General features: G+C 38.4%; 1 protein-coding gene across 2 annotated transcripts in view; it reads left to right on the top strand.

Moving 5' to 3' along the window:
- The window catches only part of DDX46 (DEAD-box helicase 46), a 48,593-nt gene extending 40,057 nt beyond the window's left edge, over window positions 1-8,536 (top strand). For both annotated transcript variants that reach the window (XM_016197541.2, XM_016197540.2), the window contains exons 22-23: window positions 5,573-5,646; window positions 7,135-8,536. In XM_016197541.2, the coding sequence (XP_016053027.1) occupies window positions 5,573-5,646; window positions 7,135-7,182 (122 nt within the window). In that variant the 3' untranslated portion in view covers window positions 7,183-8,536. The remainder of the gene's footprint in view (window positions 1-5,572; window positions 5,647-7,134) is intronic.
- Window positions 8,537-15,818: the final 7,282 nt, after the last annotated feature.

The following is a 15,818-nucleotide window of genomic DNA, read 5'->3' as shown; positions in this document are numbered from 1 at the left end:
GTCTGAATGTCTTTGTCACAGACTTTTATAGTGGAGCAGCCAGGTCCATTTCATTTCTAATGAACTAAATATTTGTTGAATACTATTTTTGGAGCTGTGGGGAAGTTTACTTCACGTGTTGTGTAAGCCCAGAGTCTGCATACCTAGTGCTTAAAGGGCTTAAATGGCTGCAAAGGAGCTGCTTCCACATCTTGTATAAACTCAGACACCAGTCTCTTTGATTCACACATATCATTTCTAACAAGGAGGCCTTTCCTAATCCCACTTTACACTCCGCTATAGCTCTTTACCTACTTTGTTTTTCTTCATACTACTCATCACATGGAATTTATAGTATATTTTTACTTGTGTGTCTCTTAGAATGCATTGACTTTGACTGTAGTGACTGTTATCTTCTGTATTCCCAGTGCCTGGCACATGGGTAGACACTTGATAAGTTTTCTGAATAATGCATCTGATTAAGCTCTATTGGTACTTTTCTTCAGGACACAAAATATTTGACAGGCATGTTCATTTGATCTCTCTAAAGCAGCACTGTCCAATAGAATTCACTGTGATAGCTATGGAGCGGTTGAAATATGGCCATTATGACTGAGAAATTTTAAATGTTTAATTTTTTTTAAAAAAATGTTTTTATTGACTTTTAGAGAGAGAGGAAGGGTGAGGGAGAGGGAGAGAGAGAAATACTGATTTGAGAGAGAAACATTGATTAGCTGCCTCCTGCCCACACTCTGACTGGGGGTTGAACCTGCAACCTGGGCATGTGCACTGACAGGGAATCGAACTGGTGAACTTTTGGTGCATGGGGTGATGCTTATCCAACTGAGCCACACTGGCCAAGACATAAATGATATTTAATTTTTATTAAGTTTAAGTAGCCACATGGCTGGTGGCTTCTTTATTGGATAGCTCAGCTCTAAAGGTTGTGGTTAGGAAGATCAGTGGAAGGTTGTTTAGATCCATTGAAAGTTTATTGTTAAAAAGATTTTAGTGAAATAAATATTAACTAAAATGACTTAATTATATGTTAGGAATTATTTTTAGGGTTTGATTCTTTCCTGGCCAAAATAAAGAGAATTTCACAGAAAGTAAATTAGTACTGTGCCTAGTCACTTTGCTTTTAATTGGTGACCTCACGTTGATTTTATGTGGCTGCTTAGTATAAAGACTACAACAAGAGAAATACATGTGCAGTGTGCATCCCATTTACCTCTAAATAGAAACTGTTTCCTGACCAAAAATGGTCTGACGGGGTCAGAGTAAGTTAAACACTGAAAAGTTCTGTTACCAAGATTCAGCTGTTTGTTTTGTTTTGCTTTGTTTTTTAATAAGTCCTTGCCTGGTTGCTGTAAACTTTTGATTAGTTTCCAGAGTTCTGATAAAGTTTACTTTAATAGTTTCTGCAAGTTTATTTGCTGCTTTTGTGGAGGAACAGGCTTTTGGAGTTCCCTGCTCTGCCATTTTCAACAATGTCACTCTTATTATTGGACTTATTAAAATTAATAGTGATGAATTGTGGCAAAGGCAAAACTCAAATGCAGCCTTTATATTTTCCATGTTATTGCCATTTTACCATTACTGTATGATAAGATTCATACATGTTCTTAATGGTATACAAAGGAAGTGGGTTGAGAACTAGGCATATTTCATTTTTTTGTTTGCGATTGTGACTCTCAAGTCACATTTTTAAATGACACCCTTTTATGTATCCTGAAAGACTTGGTCTGCCAGTGACTCAGTGTGTTTCTAAATCACGTGACACTGTTTTTTTATTGTGTAGTAATATGGGGGTTGCTGGCACCCAGATCTTCAAGGAGAAAATTACACTAATATTTTTCTGCATTTTGAACTGGACAGGTCACCCTTACTGCTTTGTTCATTAGGCCACCATGCAGGATGGAGACACAATGTTACCCATTGGAATCTGATGATAAAACCTTTGGTATACATGGAGTTAGCCTTTAGCCTCAGCTTGAATATCATGAGTATTATTTAAGCAAAACTAATATTGTAAATACCTGCCTTATAAAGAGGTAAATCAGAGACATGACTGCTCTGAAAAAGGATCCTCTGTGTAATTTATTAATTTAAAAGTAGTTATGCTTGTTTTATATAGTACAATGAATGTATCAAAGTTCAGTTTAAGTATAACTTTATCAGAACACACCTTCTATATTACCAAGTGAACTGAAAAACCCACAGCTTTTGCTGACTTTTCCATCCACCTGCATTGGTTCTGGTCACTTCTCTTCACTGTCAACTTGTGCTCAGGAAATAATGTGTAATATAATCTAAGCACCACAACCCCCAGTGAAAAGGTAACCTTTCCAAAAATGAATCTTGAAAATTCTAGAGACATAGATGCTGAATAAAAGCTGGAAATTGGTAATTAAAATGTATAAATTTTTAAAATTTTTATAGATGATTAGATTTTAAAGGGTCTTTTAGTTTTTAAACTCCAACCAAATCAACTGAACACTAATAGGATGAAAACAGGTGTTGGAAGGAGCCTAGTGTCATCTGTTTCTAGTTCTGTAATTGGAGGGACCCCACTGCCTGGCTCCTTGGAGGCTCTGAAGGCTCAGCAGCTCCAGGCCTCCCACCAGGCAGCGGGAAGGAGAACAGGAAGGACTTACATGCCTAGCCACCCTGTATAATTTATAGCCTGTTTTGCAACCCTCTTTTTACTAGTAGAGAATCCCTTAAAAGCAGCCAGAGTTGTTTTAGGACCAATGAAAGGAAATGCCTCTTTTTCATGGCAGCTTATAAACATATGTAACCTATTACCTAAAGAAGCTATGTAAGTCAGAAATTTAAACTGGTCCAAATGGTCAGGCTTTAACTAAAATAGGAAAGTTACTCTTCCATTTGGGTTTAGGTGAGAGTCGTTTTCCTTTTAAAAATAGCACAGAATATCAACAAGCTTCATGCCAACTCCTGCCATATAGCATATTTTCCTCCTGAATTTCAGTTTGGTTGTAATTTTCAGTTTGGCTTGGGTCTTGATTCTACCCTTGTTCATTCTCATCTTTCTCTCTTCCCTTCCAGCATCCACAGTTTTAAAATCTCATGGTCGGTAGCTGGTGGAGCTCTAGGACTTAGATATGTTGCTGTGAGTTCACAGCCATACTCATGGCCCTTTCCTTCCTGTTAAGCTGTTTCTTCTCCCTCTGCCTCTTCTTTTTCCTCCCCCTCTGCCTCCTCTTCTTCCCCATTCTCCCCTTCACTCTTCCTTTCTTCTCTTTGGGGTCAAAAAGCTTATTCACATGTAATAAGGGGGAAATTTTCCCATATCTTGTGAATTATTTTCCTCATTTGGTTTTCTTACATAGAATGATAAAAATGTAGTTCTCTACATTGCAACCCCAGTCTTCCTGTTATTCTTGGACATGTCACTCCTAGAACTTAATCTCTGGTCTACTTCTTTGGTGCAGCTGTTTTCCTCTTACTGTCCCCTGACTTCTGATCTCTCCACATATCCCCTTGATGACTCTCTAATCTTCCTTTCTCCTGACCCTCTGGTTCGTATTTCCATTGGCATTACTGACATTTCTAACTGATGCTTCTTGAGCACCTCAACTACAGTAATCTCAGAATTGAATTTCACCCACCATCACTGCTGATAACACCTGTTCTTGGATTCAGTATCTTTTTTTTTTTTTTTTTTTTTAATATATCTTTATTGATTTCAGAGAGAGGAAGGGAGAGGGAGAGAGAGAGATAGAAACATCAATGATGAGAGAGCCACTGATCGGCTGCAGCCTGCAACCCGGGCATGTGCCCTGACAGGGAATCGAACCCTGATTGCCTGGATCCTAGGTTGACTCTCAACTGCTGAGCCATGCCTGGCTGGGCCAGTATCTTCTTTATTACTTCTTATTTTACTTGCTGCTCAACTCTTTTTAGCATCTTACTTTGTACCTTTGGTTTCTGTTTAATATTTTTTTTGATTTTCAGAGAGAGGAAGGGAAAGGGGGAGAGAGATAGAAACATCAATAATGAGATAGAATTCATCAATTGGCTGCCTCCTGCACGCCCCCTTTTGGGTACTGAGCCCACAACCTGGACATGTGCCCTGGCTGAGAATTGATCCTTGACATCCAGGTTCATGGGTTGATGCTCAACCACTGAGCCACACCACCTAGGCTGTATACCTCTTTTTTACTATTCACATAGTCAGAAAAAACATTTTGTCCTAAAAATGTGCTTTTTACCTAAAACATGTCTACCTAAAGAATGTGCTTTCATGGTGGTATGAATACAATCCTGTGAGAGCACTGAAGAAAAAACACTTAACTGCCTGGAAGTCAGGGAAAGCTGCTTAGAAGAAGTGATATATTCTTTTTTTTTGAGAGAGAGAGAGATCAATGTGAGAGAGAAACATCAATCACTTGCCTCCTGCATAAGCCCCAGTGGGGGATCGAACCTGCAACTCGGGTATGTGCCCTGACCAGGAATAGAATCTGCCACCTTTTGGTGTATGGGACCATGCTCCAGCCAACTAAGCCATACCAGCCAGGACGTAGAAGTGATAGTTAATAGTTATTCTGGTAGACTACTTCCTAGCTACTTACCCTGTTGTAATAGCTTTACAAGTTTGTTTTTCTAGTGGCCTATAGGATTATAAAGAGCATGGAGTTCCTCGTATAATGAGTCTCTCACAGTATATCATACGTGATAGGTACTTAATGTTTCTTGAATTAATAACTGTGTGAATGAATGTCTCCACCCTGCCCCAGCCACTTGGCTACCTTGTTATGTTCTTTCCTACTCTTTTTTCCAACCACGATATACTTCTTTTACTCTTCAGTATTTAAGCCTGCCTTTCTTTTCTTTTTTAATATGTTTTTATTGATTTTAAAGAGAGGGGAAAGGAGAGGAAGGGAAAGAGAGAAAAATCAATGTGAAAGAGAAACACCGATCCGTTGCCTTCTGTACACAGCCTGACCTGGGACCAAACCCACAACCTGGGCATGTGCCCTGACCGGAAATTGAATTGGCAACCTTTTGGTACACAGTACAACCTTCAACCAGCTGAGCCACACGGGCCAGGGCAGCATGCCTTTATTAATCTGTACCATTGTAAATGTGATTTCCTTTGCAAAATACTCTCCACGTCATCTCTTCTCCTTCAACTTGGTCAAGCCTCCATTCATCTTTAAGACTTTGCTCAGATGATACCTTTCTGAACATTTGTTGACTTGAAAGAACATAATAAATGTCCAATAAATATTTGTTGAATAACTGAACCAAGGAAGTTCTATTTCCCTTTAATTTTTTCTTATTCTCTTTTGGATAAACTGCTAATCATCTTTTCTTTGCTCTCTTTAATCAACATACCAAGAACTCTTGACACTTCACGTAATGTGACCTCATTGCTTACGTTGAAACTCTCTAAGTGTTGAGAACAATAGACAGCCATTACATAATGTGGATGATGTTTCACCAGGTATTGAAAGGCTATCTTGGCAGGTAGCACAATGTTCCTGAAAGTCACCTACAGTATCCCTGGTGGCTCTCCACGACAGTGTAATTCTAGTAATACAAATAATGTTTTCCACTTGCTCACCAGGTGCCAATGAACTGGCCGTGCAGAAAGCAAAGGCAGAAATCACCAGGCTCATAAAAGAAGAACTGATTCGGCTGGTGAGTGAAAACCTCAAGGACTGACTGACTTGTTTTAATAAATGTTTTATTAGACTATAATATAAATACAAAAAATACACAAATCACAAACATGTAGCTCGATGAATTTTGACAAGGTAATAAGCACACTGATGTGATCACTATCCAGAGCAAGAAATACATAACATTTACCAGCTTCCCAGACTCTCTCTCATGCCCCTTGTCATGATTCGTCTCCCCCAAATGTAACAATATTCTGACTTTTCACATCATAGATGTTTAGTTTCGCCTATTTTTTAAATCCATGTAAAGTGGAATCAAATGCTCTGTACTCTTTTTGTATCTCATTTCTTTCACTCCACATTACTTTGAGGAAATCAGTCCTCATTGCATGAAGCAGTAGTAATTCTTTTTCATGGCTATATAGTATTGTGTGACTATACCAGTTTATATACAGTGGATCTTGGGGTTATTTTAATTTTTGGTTTTTATGAATAATGCTTCTATAAACATTTTATTCCATGTCTTTGATACATATTAGTGTGCTTTTTTCCTTGGGTATAAACCTTGAAGTAGAAGTGCTAATTATAGGGTATGTGTGTAGTTTAGCTTTAAATTGGTATTACTGAATACTTCCCCAAAGTGGTTATACCAGTTTACGCCCCCTCCAGTATTGTATGAAAATTCTAGTTTCTCTGCATTTTTGCCAGCATAGGTGTTGCCAGTGTTTTTAAACTCAGGTAAGGACTTAATTTAGTTTTGGAATAGCGCCTTTTATAGACCACCATTCCAAAGGAGGCACATATTATCCCATGTCTTTACTATTAGTTGAAGCTTGTTAACTCTTCCTACAATTTGTATGTTGGGATGAGGGCCCTGTGAAAGGAAACTTCATCTTTTCTCTAAGAATGTGTTTTTGAGGGCTTTTTTTTTTAAAAAAAATCTTATTGATTTCAGAGAGTAAGGGAGAGGGAGAAGGAGAGAGAGAGAAACATTAATGATGAGAGAGTCATTGATCAGCTGCCTCCTGCATGCCCCCCACTGGGGATCCCCTGACCGGGAATCGAACCGCGATCACCTGGATCCTAGGTTGATGCCCAACCGCTGAGCCATGCTGGCTGGGTGAGGGCTTTTCTAAAATTCCACTTCCAGAACATCCTTTTGGGGGAAGATAAAAGGTTTAACGGATGCAAGGTACACAAAACAGGAGGGAAGAAAAATAACATCCTTTGAATCAAGTACTTAAGACTTTCCCCAGGGAGGGATAGGAAAAACCTTGATGTCACTACCATTAAGTTGGTTCAAAATGGCCATCAAGGAGTAGATGAGAGAACACAGAGAAATGATGAGTTATTGGGTAGTTCTTTCTTTCTCCATATAATATTAACATTTTTTATTTTAAATATGATAGTTTTATAACTTTGTGAAGGGAATTTCGTTAATACGTTTCTTTTAGTTTTTGTGTATTTTTGCTTTTTCTTACCATGTATCTCCTATTTTCTTTTATAGCAAAATTCATACCAACCAACAAATAAAGGAAGATACAAAGTCTTATAAAACATCTGGAAAGAACTTTTTACCTGTGCTGGTCGTGATACATGTGGCAATTGTGTGCAGTTTACAATGTATTGTAAATTAAGATTTTTTAAATTCTGCCTTGCTGATTTTTTAAATACAAGAACCCAGTATTTGCTAAAGAAATCTTCTTGCAGTAAGTACCCCTAGAATTATCAAACTATAGTTAAGACAGGCCTATGCCTGTTTTCAGAGTATGATGTCCTTTAATGTAAAGCTTAAAAATGTCAACATTTTAAATACATGGATAGTATTCCAGAAGTTTAAAAAAAAAGGAAATATTTGGACTTTCTATTGAAGTTAATAAAGTACACAAGTTGCTCAGGGGCTATTCACCTTATCCTCTTGTAATGAAATTGTGATCATCTCTTCGGAAAAGGTAAAATTCTGTCTACTTTTGTGTCTCCCTTGAGCTTAAAACTTAACTTAACTCAGTGGAACTATGAACTGGATTTAAGAATGTTATAGAATTTTTACAAAATGGGTTCAGAATTTTTGTTTCAATTTTTATCATCATAAATGGGCAATAGTTGGATTACTTTTTGGTTTTGTAAAATTAAAGATTTGTAGTATAAGAGTCGTTTGCATTTCTTTACACTGCAAAGAATTTTAGTATTTACTACTTTTAGGTTCCCCTCACAACCTCTGGCTCTACACCTAGCTACTAACTTTTCTAATCTTCATTTTAAAGAAGTGATTTGTAGCCTGTAAATATTAATATGATTCCTTTTCCCCCTGAAAGTATTTGCGTATACATCTGTACATATAAATACCCTACTAATTTTAATCTGGTTTTCTTCAGGATTATTGTGTAGGTTGTGAATTTTCTTTAAAATTTTGAAACATAATGATATCCATGTTTTAAACTTAGCCATAAGCATCTCAGTGAAATTTAGTTCACAAGGAATCATAACTTACATTTTTGAGCCCTCAGATACATTTCCTATTTTAATTAAAATTGTCATAATTGAATTGCCCTTTTTTTTTCATGCTCATGGCATGTTAGAACTTCATATTATTGTCATTTCTTGAAAATTTTTTTCAGGAATTAAATAGACATTTCTTAAATTAAGAAACAGTTCCTTTGAATATTCTTGCTTATAGTTTTTAGAAAAGAATGAAAGCATACTATAACTGTTAAAAAAAATCATTTTAATAGTAATTAAGTAGTTAAAGTGACAGGGAGTATTGATCGTTGTTTCTGCAATGTAGTATTGTTACTGAAAAACTACGATATAACTGGGAAATATTCTTAGATGCCTCACATATCCACTGTTGGAGGAAAACAGACAAAACATATGTAACAGCAGAACCAAATAAACGATTTACTCTAAAATTCCAGGCATTGTGGGTTCCTTTCCCCCCCACAATTTATTTATTTGCGTATTTTTATTACTTAGTGGTAGTTTGTTTTCTTCGATAGAATATGTGGCAGTCCCACATTGGTGACAATTGGTGCTCCTTTAGCCTGCTGGATCACTTTGAGATTCACTGTTTTACATCATTTTAGCATTACTATCTTTACATTTGTATATCTAGTTGTAATAAACCACTGATAGTATTTTGTTCTAAAATGAAACACATTTCTTTTACTACATTTTTTAGTGTCACATCGACTCTTTGATTTTTAAAATTTGAATGATGTATAGACTAATTTGTTTTTTAATGCAATATCAACATTTGCTCATGTTTTCTAAATTCCTTATAAAATAAAGTTGCTACAGTCTGCATTTTCCTAAAATTTGCTGAAATGTTTTCCACTGTTTATCTGAACTTGTTTACATTGGTGGTCATGTGAGCAAAGTATTGCGCTCTGTATTTATTTTAAAATTCTGGCAATTTACTACTCAGAATATACAATTCTATTCAAAAGTATGTTACTGAAGAAGCCTCTTAGCCTTTGATGGCATTTGTATTTGGCATAAGAGAGACAGGCTGTGGGAAATAATAGGTTCATGTGCCAGTTGGTGTTTTACCACATTGACACACTTAGAATGGAAATTGAAGTATAGAATTAAATGATAATGCTGAGTTCTCTCCAGCTCCTTTAAAACACTTTATTATTTGATGTATTTCATGTCTTATTAGCCTTGTTGGTGTACATTGGTCTTCAGCTGGTAGTCACAGTGCACCTGCGATCCTTCTTTTGAAGCAGGCATGGAATGAGGTGTGTGTTTGTTTCTTTGCGCAGAATCAGCTCTTGAATACCTGGGATTTACAAATCCCATGAAGCCAGCAGTGGGGTCCTCTTCTAAGTAATAAATTAGCATCTTAAGAATCACAAGCTAGAAATCCAAGCCCCAAATTTGTTACTTGGTTGGTTGTGAGCTCTTTTCCCTGTGCTGCCTTGCATTGTTTTATGAAACCATCATCTAAAGTTCTTTAGTGACAGATAACATATATATTTTTAAACATATCTTTATTGATTTCAGAGAGAGGAAGGGAGAGGGAGAGAGAGAGTTGAAACATCAGTGATGAGAGAGTCATTGATCGGCTGCCTCCTGCACACCCCGACTGGGGATCGAGCCCGCGACCCAGGCATGTGCCCTGACCGGGAATCGAGCCACCATCTCCTGGATCCTAGATCGATGCTCAACCACTGAGCCGCACCCAGCCAGGCTATATATTTTTTTAAGATAGGAACTGGGGGAGAAATGGTAGTTGAAATGAAGTCTAGGATAAAATGGTGTACTTTATGTTTAGTAAAATGCTCCACTTTTGTGCTTTATAGCTGATGATGGAAGCTGAGTTCTCAGCAGGCAGGAGTTATGAGTTGGTAGCCCAATGTGTACATGAGAATATTCTTCCTCTTAGATTTGAGTCTGGAGCTATGAGTTCTTCACATTTTAGTACATAGTTTTAAATAAGAGTTGGAGTATATTTTCTTATACCTTCTCCTTCTGGCATGAAAAACTGAAATTAATGTTTAAAAAAGATGTGTGTGTAAATATAAAGAGAAAGAAAAAGAATAAATGAATAAATCTGGAGGGGTAGAGAGGCTGTCTTAACTTTTTATTCTACTTAGATGTTGTAACCATCAGAACGCCTTAATAAAATCTCAGTTGAGTGGGGCCTTGAACTTGGAGTATAACAACATCTCTTTACACACTGCTTAATAAAACATATGTTTTTCTCTTAGGCCAGCTCTCTGCGGCTAATGGTGGCTACATTTCCCTCACTAGGTAAAGATTCCCTGACATGTTACCAATTGCAGATATTTGATATGAGATTATAAGTTCAGTATCAACTTATAATTTTCCTCAGGCAGGAATCCAAGTAGAAATGTCAAGAAAACATGTAAACAAATGTATTATTTGCAGAATTCCCACAATATTAATGGCCTCATCTTTTTAATGGCTTATGGTTTAGATGGTATATATGTATATGTTAAGTACATACTGTCAAATCACATAACTGGTGAGGAATTTACTCTTGATTATTTTTCCTGATCTTGTTCTCTTCCAAATATGGCATCAGCTTATAGGAGTTCATGATTTTGAAGCTCAAGCCTTTAAAAAAAAAATTTAACTTCCCCTGGCCGGGTAGCTCAGCTGGTTAGAGTGTCGTCCCGATACACCAAGGTTGCGGGTTCAGTCCCCAGTCAACGCACATACAAGAATCAACCAATAAATGCATCAATAAGTGGAACAATACAAATTGATGTTTCTCTCTAAAATGAATAAAAAGTTAACAAAAATTAACCTTGTTCCATTGTGGAGAGAAAAACTGTGAAATGAAGAAGTTTGAACCCCTTCGGAGAACTATAACTCAGAGTTTCTCTCTTGGACATTGTTAGCATTATTGTAAAAGTTTCAGAATTTTAAAAAAATCCTAACTTTTTTTTTTATAAAATATGTCTTTATTGACTTCAGAGAAAGGAAGGGAGAGGGAGAGAGAGAGATAGAAACATCAATGATGAGAGTCATTGATCAGCTGCCTCCTGCACGCCCCCCACTGGGGATCGAACCCACAACCCGGGCATGTGCCCTGACCAGGAATTGAACCTCGATCTCCTGGATCCTAGGTCTATGCTCAACCCCTGAGCTACGGTGGCCGGACCTAATCATTTTTAATATTTGGAAAAACTTGCCCGGCCAGGCGTGGCTCAGCGGTTGAGCATCGACCTAGGATCCAGGCGATCAGGGTTCGATTTCTGGTCAGGGCACATGCCCGGGTTGTGGGCTGCAGCTGATCAATGACTCATCATTGATGTTTCTATCTCTCTCCCCCCCTCTCCTTTCCTCTCTCTGAAATCAATAAAGATATATTTTAAAAAAAATACTTGGAAAAACTTGGTATTGCGTGTTTTGAATATTAATCCCCTTTTGCAGTCTTGCCTGTTCTAGAATAAAGAACGCGTAAGGATTCAGTATGAGAAATGTGCTCTTTGTCCAGCGAAAAAGCGTATCATTTGAACTTAGCACTTCATAGTATATGGATTTTTAGCAGCCTTTTAACTCTAGGCACTTCTAGCAGCCTTGGATGTTAAAGTGTCCTTGCCCATTATTCCTGAATTCCTGGGAGGCTCTCAGGTGCCAGTGCAAAGATCTTTGAAGGCAGTATTTCCTCTCCATGTCTTTGCCTAAGGGAGCCTTCTGGGAGCTGAGCTTCCCAGAACTATACTATGGACTTTTGAAAAAGAGTCCTCTTTATCCCGGAAGCCATTCCAGGGCCCAAGTTTCAGATTTGGAAAGCTTGGTGAAAAGAACAGGGGAGTGAATGCCCGGGAACTTCAAAGAGAGCCCAAGTTCCTCTGTAACTTTTTATTGGTCTGGTGTTGCTATTATAGGTGTGTCTGGGGTGGTAATGATTCTCTGATACACATTCAAGTTTGAAAACAACTGATAATCTTCACTTTCATTTTTGCATTTTGATTTCCTGTGATACAAAGCAGTGGTCTCCAAAGTAGGGCACATGTATAGTAAACCATTGGAAAGCAGGAAGAATATACTGGAGCATCTATTTGTATTTATTTTAAAATCTCACCCTCTAAATTTTTTTGAGTAGGTCTTATAATATGTTGTTGTAAAATATAATGTGTATAATATTTTGTTACAGTAATAGTATGACTGTTCACATACACAACTAAAAATAAATTCACATATATGGGTACTTGGACAGCCTTAGGCAAGTTGCTTAAATGCTTTGAAACATTCAGTTTTTTCATATATAAAATGGGGACGGAATACTTATTTCTCAAGTTTGTGAAGATGAGGTGAAATAACATATAAAGTGGTTTGGTTTTTTAAAAAATATATCTTTGTTGATTTCAGAGAGAGGAAGGGAGAGGGAGAGAGAGATACAGAAACATTAGTGATGAGAGAGTCATTGACTGGTTGCAGCCCACAACCCCAGGCCTGTGCCCTCACTAGGAATTGAACTCTGATCTCCTGGATCCTAGGTTGATGCTCAACTGCTGAGCCACGCCAGGCTGGGCTATAAAGCCTATTTATTTATTTATTATTTATTTATTTATTTATAAAATATATCTTTATTGATTTCAGAGAGAGGAAGGGAGAGGAAGAGAGAGAGACAGAAACATCAATGATGAGAGAGTCATTGATCAGCTGCAGCCCACAACCCGGGCATGTGCCCTGACCGGTAATCGAACCCCGATCTCCTGGATCCTAGGTCGATGCTCAACCGCTGAGCCACACCCGGCTGGGCTATAAAGCCTTTTTAAAGCATAGAAAGACAGAACCTGATATCAACAAATATTGGCAGTATCATTTCAGTGGGTAAATGGGAGTGGGTTTTCTTACGCCATCTTTCAATATTGCTATACCTTTCAATATTGCTATAAGCTGTATACCTAGTACAGACAATCAATGGCTACCGATAAACTAAAATCTAGAAAGTGAGATTCATTTTTTTCTATGTATATCTTTCAGTTCAAATGAAAATATTTAAGAACACTTTCTGCCTCATTTGCAAAGTCTTTAGAGATAGCCAGCTCTCAGCTCTAGACAAATTACTTTTATGGCCTACCTTTTGCATATATACATTTACCATTTATTACTCAAAAATCTTATTAATTATTTGTCTATATGATCTGGCCTACCCTGGGCCAGGCTGAAGCTATTGGAGAAGGAATGAAAAATGCTGGAGTCTACATTGTATTACAAGGGTGTACACTTTTGAAGAAGAAATGGGACGTAAATCAAATAGTACGACATTTTAAAAGTGTGCTCTTATTCCAACTGAAGTGATGATAAATGGCTATGCTCTTGAAAAAAACCTCTGCTTTCAGAACTAGTCAGACATTGTAATTATATGGTGTGTACTATAGCATCTCATTAAGACCAACCTAAGTTAATTATCAGAATACACCAGATCATTGCATTTAACACTATTCTGATTATCTGAGTTTTTGTCTGCCTCACCAAATGTAAACAAACTTCCTGAGGTCAGGGACCATTTTTGTCCTGCATCCCTAGTACCTTGCTCTCAATAAATACCTGTCAAATTGAGTCTAGTTGCTTGTCCACAGTCATACAGCTAGTAAGTGGTAGACCTAGTATTCAGATTCACATCTATTTTCACCTTTTAGCTCATTTAATCCCACAGACCTACAAGGAATACATTGTCTTCATTTTACACATATAAAAACTTTTGGAAAGAGCAGTGATTTGCCCAAGGTACCATACGAGGCAAATGGCAAAAAGGCATTCAAACCCAGGAATATCTGACTTCTGTTACACTCTGGCTACTTCTTCATTGGGCTTGCAAACCATTTGACCTTGTTAGTATAAAAGTTTCTGTTCCTTAAGTGGTTTTATGTACAAATGCCACTTCAGATAAAAATTTAAGAGAGATATCTAGAGTAGTCATGATAATGGTATGGGAGACTACAATGAATTCTAAAATTCCACTTCAAAAATAAAGAAGCCATGCTTAGAGAAAACATTTTAAAGAAGTTTTTTGGAAGGATACTTAACATGCCCTCAAATATGTATATTTTAGCATTTTCCTTTTATATATAAGACTACTATGATCAGTCTTGTTTTCTAGTATTTTATAATAGAATGATATTTAGAATCAGGTTATAAAATCCTGCCTGCCAGAAAATGAATGAGCTTGCCTGGTTTTGTTTTGTTTTAATTGATTTTTAGACAGAGGGGAGAGAGAGAGAGAAACATCTATGTGAGATCCAAACATTGATTGGCTGCCTCCTGCACATCCCCTACTGGGGATGGATCCTGCAGCCTGGGCATGTGCCCTGACCTGGAATGGAATGGGCAACCTTTCAGTGCACAGGCTGACACCTAACCAACTTAGCCACACTGGCCAGGGCTGGGCTTGCCTGTTTTATGTACTGAATTTTGTGGGTCTCCCCCCCCCCCCCCCCCCCCCGCTTGTGTGTTTACCCAGAAAAGTTGCTCCTCCTTTCTCTCCTACTGACAGAAGACCTTGGCCAAGTGCTGTGCTCATGGTAAAACTTGGTGCTAAGAATTATATCCTCACACATTTTATTTTTAAATGTTTTTATTGATTTCAGAGAGAGGAGGGGGGAAGAGAGAGAAACATCAATAGCAGCCATTGGCTGCCTCCTGCATGCTCCCTACTTGGGATCAAGCCCAAAACCGGGGCATGTGCCCTGACCGGAATTGAACTGGCAACCTCCTGGTGCATGGGACAGCCCTCAACCAACTGAGCCACACCTGCCCAGCAATCCTCAAACATTCTTGATTGCTTGAGCAAAAGGGATAGGCACCCACCTCTAGCCTCTTTGCACTTCCTAATAAAGTGTCTTCCTCTTGGCAGCCTTCCTAATTCTGGATACCGGCCTTGCTGACATCTTCGAATTCATGGAAGGAAGAAATGGGGAAACTAACCCCTTATGCTAAGTGATTTGTATGGGATGAATGACAAGCCAGAAATCTCACAATAACTACATAAAAGGGCTGTTGAGTTTGTAAGCAAATTACTTGCCCCACCGTTCCTGTGATGTGGAATGAAGAATACGGCAATCCTGAGGTCATGGACGTAAAAACTAAATTATAGGATATTCCACAAAATGAGGCTTTTCATTACCGCATAATTCTAGACCTGAGGGTCCAAGCACCACCTATTATTTGAATACTTCCATTTTGTTTGCAGGTGGAGGTCTCATCCAATCCATAAGCAACTCAAGGGCAGAGGTTGAATCCTTTTAATATGCTTGGAGCAGCACCTAGCACAGTAAGACACTAATAAATCTTTGTGCCAACAGCGCTTAAAAGCACAGTTCCTGGAATAAGACAGTTGGGTTCAAATCCTGACTCCATTAATCCTGTACACTGAGAAGTGGGATCAGTAGTATAGTCCCAGCATCACAGAATTGGGGTGAAAATGAACCTACGTAAGGAAGCTAGTTCCCTTTTGGCGGGTCCAAGCAGTGCAGCAGCAGCCGAAGGTCTGCACTAGACCCGGAGCAGCTACGAGTCTAAGTCCCGCCCCCTGCCGGTCCTCACGACGCGCAAGCGCATCCCAGCTTCCCCTTACTTTCCCCGAGCTTGCGTGCTGGCTGTCGGCGGGAGATTGGATCTCGCGATGTGCGTGCGCGTGCGCGGTCCCTGCGAGCTCGCGCACGCTCCACCCCACCCCCTCGCGGTACGGGGTTCTGTCGGCCTCTTCCT

This window comes from Miniopterus natalensis, chromosome 4 (assembly GCF_054644295.1).
Source record: "Miniopterus natalensis isolate mMinNat1 chromosome 4, mMinNat1.hap1, whole genome shotgun sequence".
Classification (NCBI taxonomy): domain Eukaryota; kingdom Metazoa; phylum Chordata; class Mammalia; order Chiroptera; family Miniopteridae; genus Miniopterus; species Miniopterus natalensis.
Note: the sequence above shows the minus strand (reverse complement) of the source record. Positions and strands in the feature narration are given on the sequence as shown.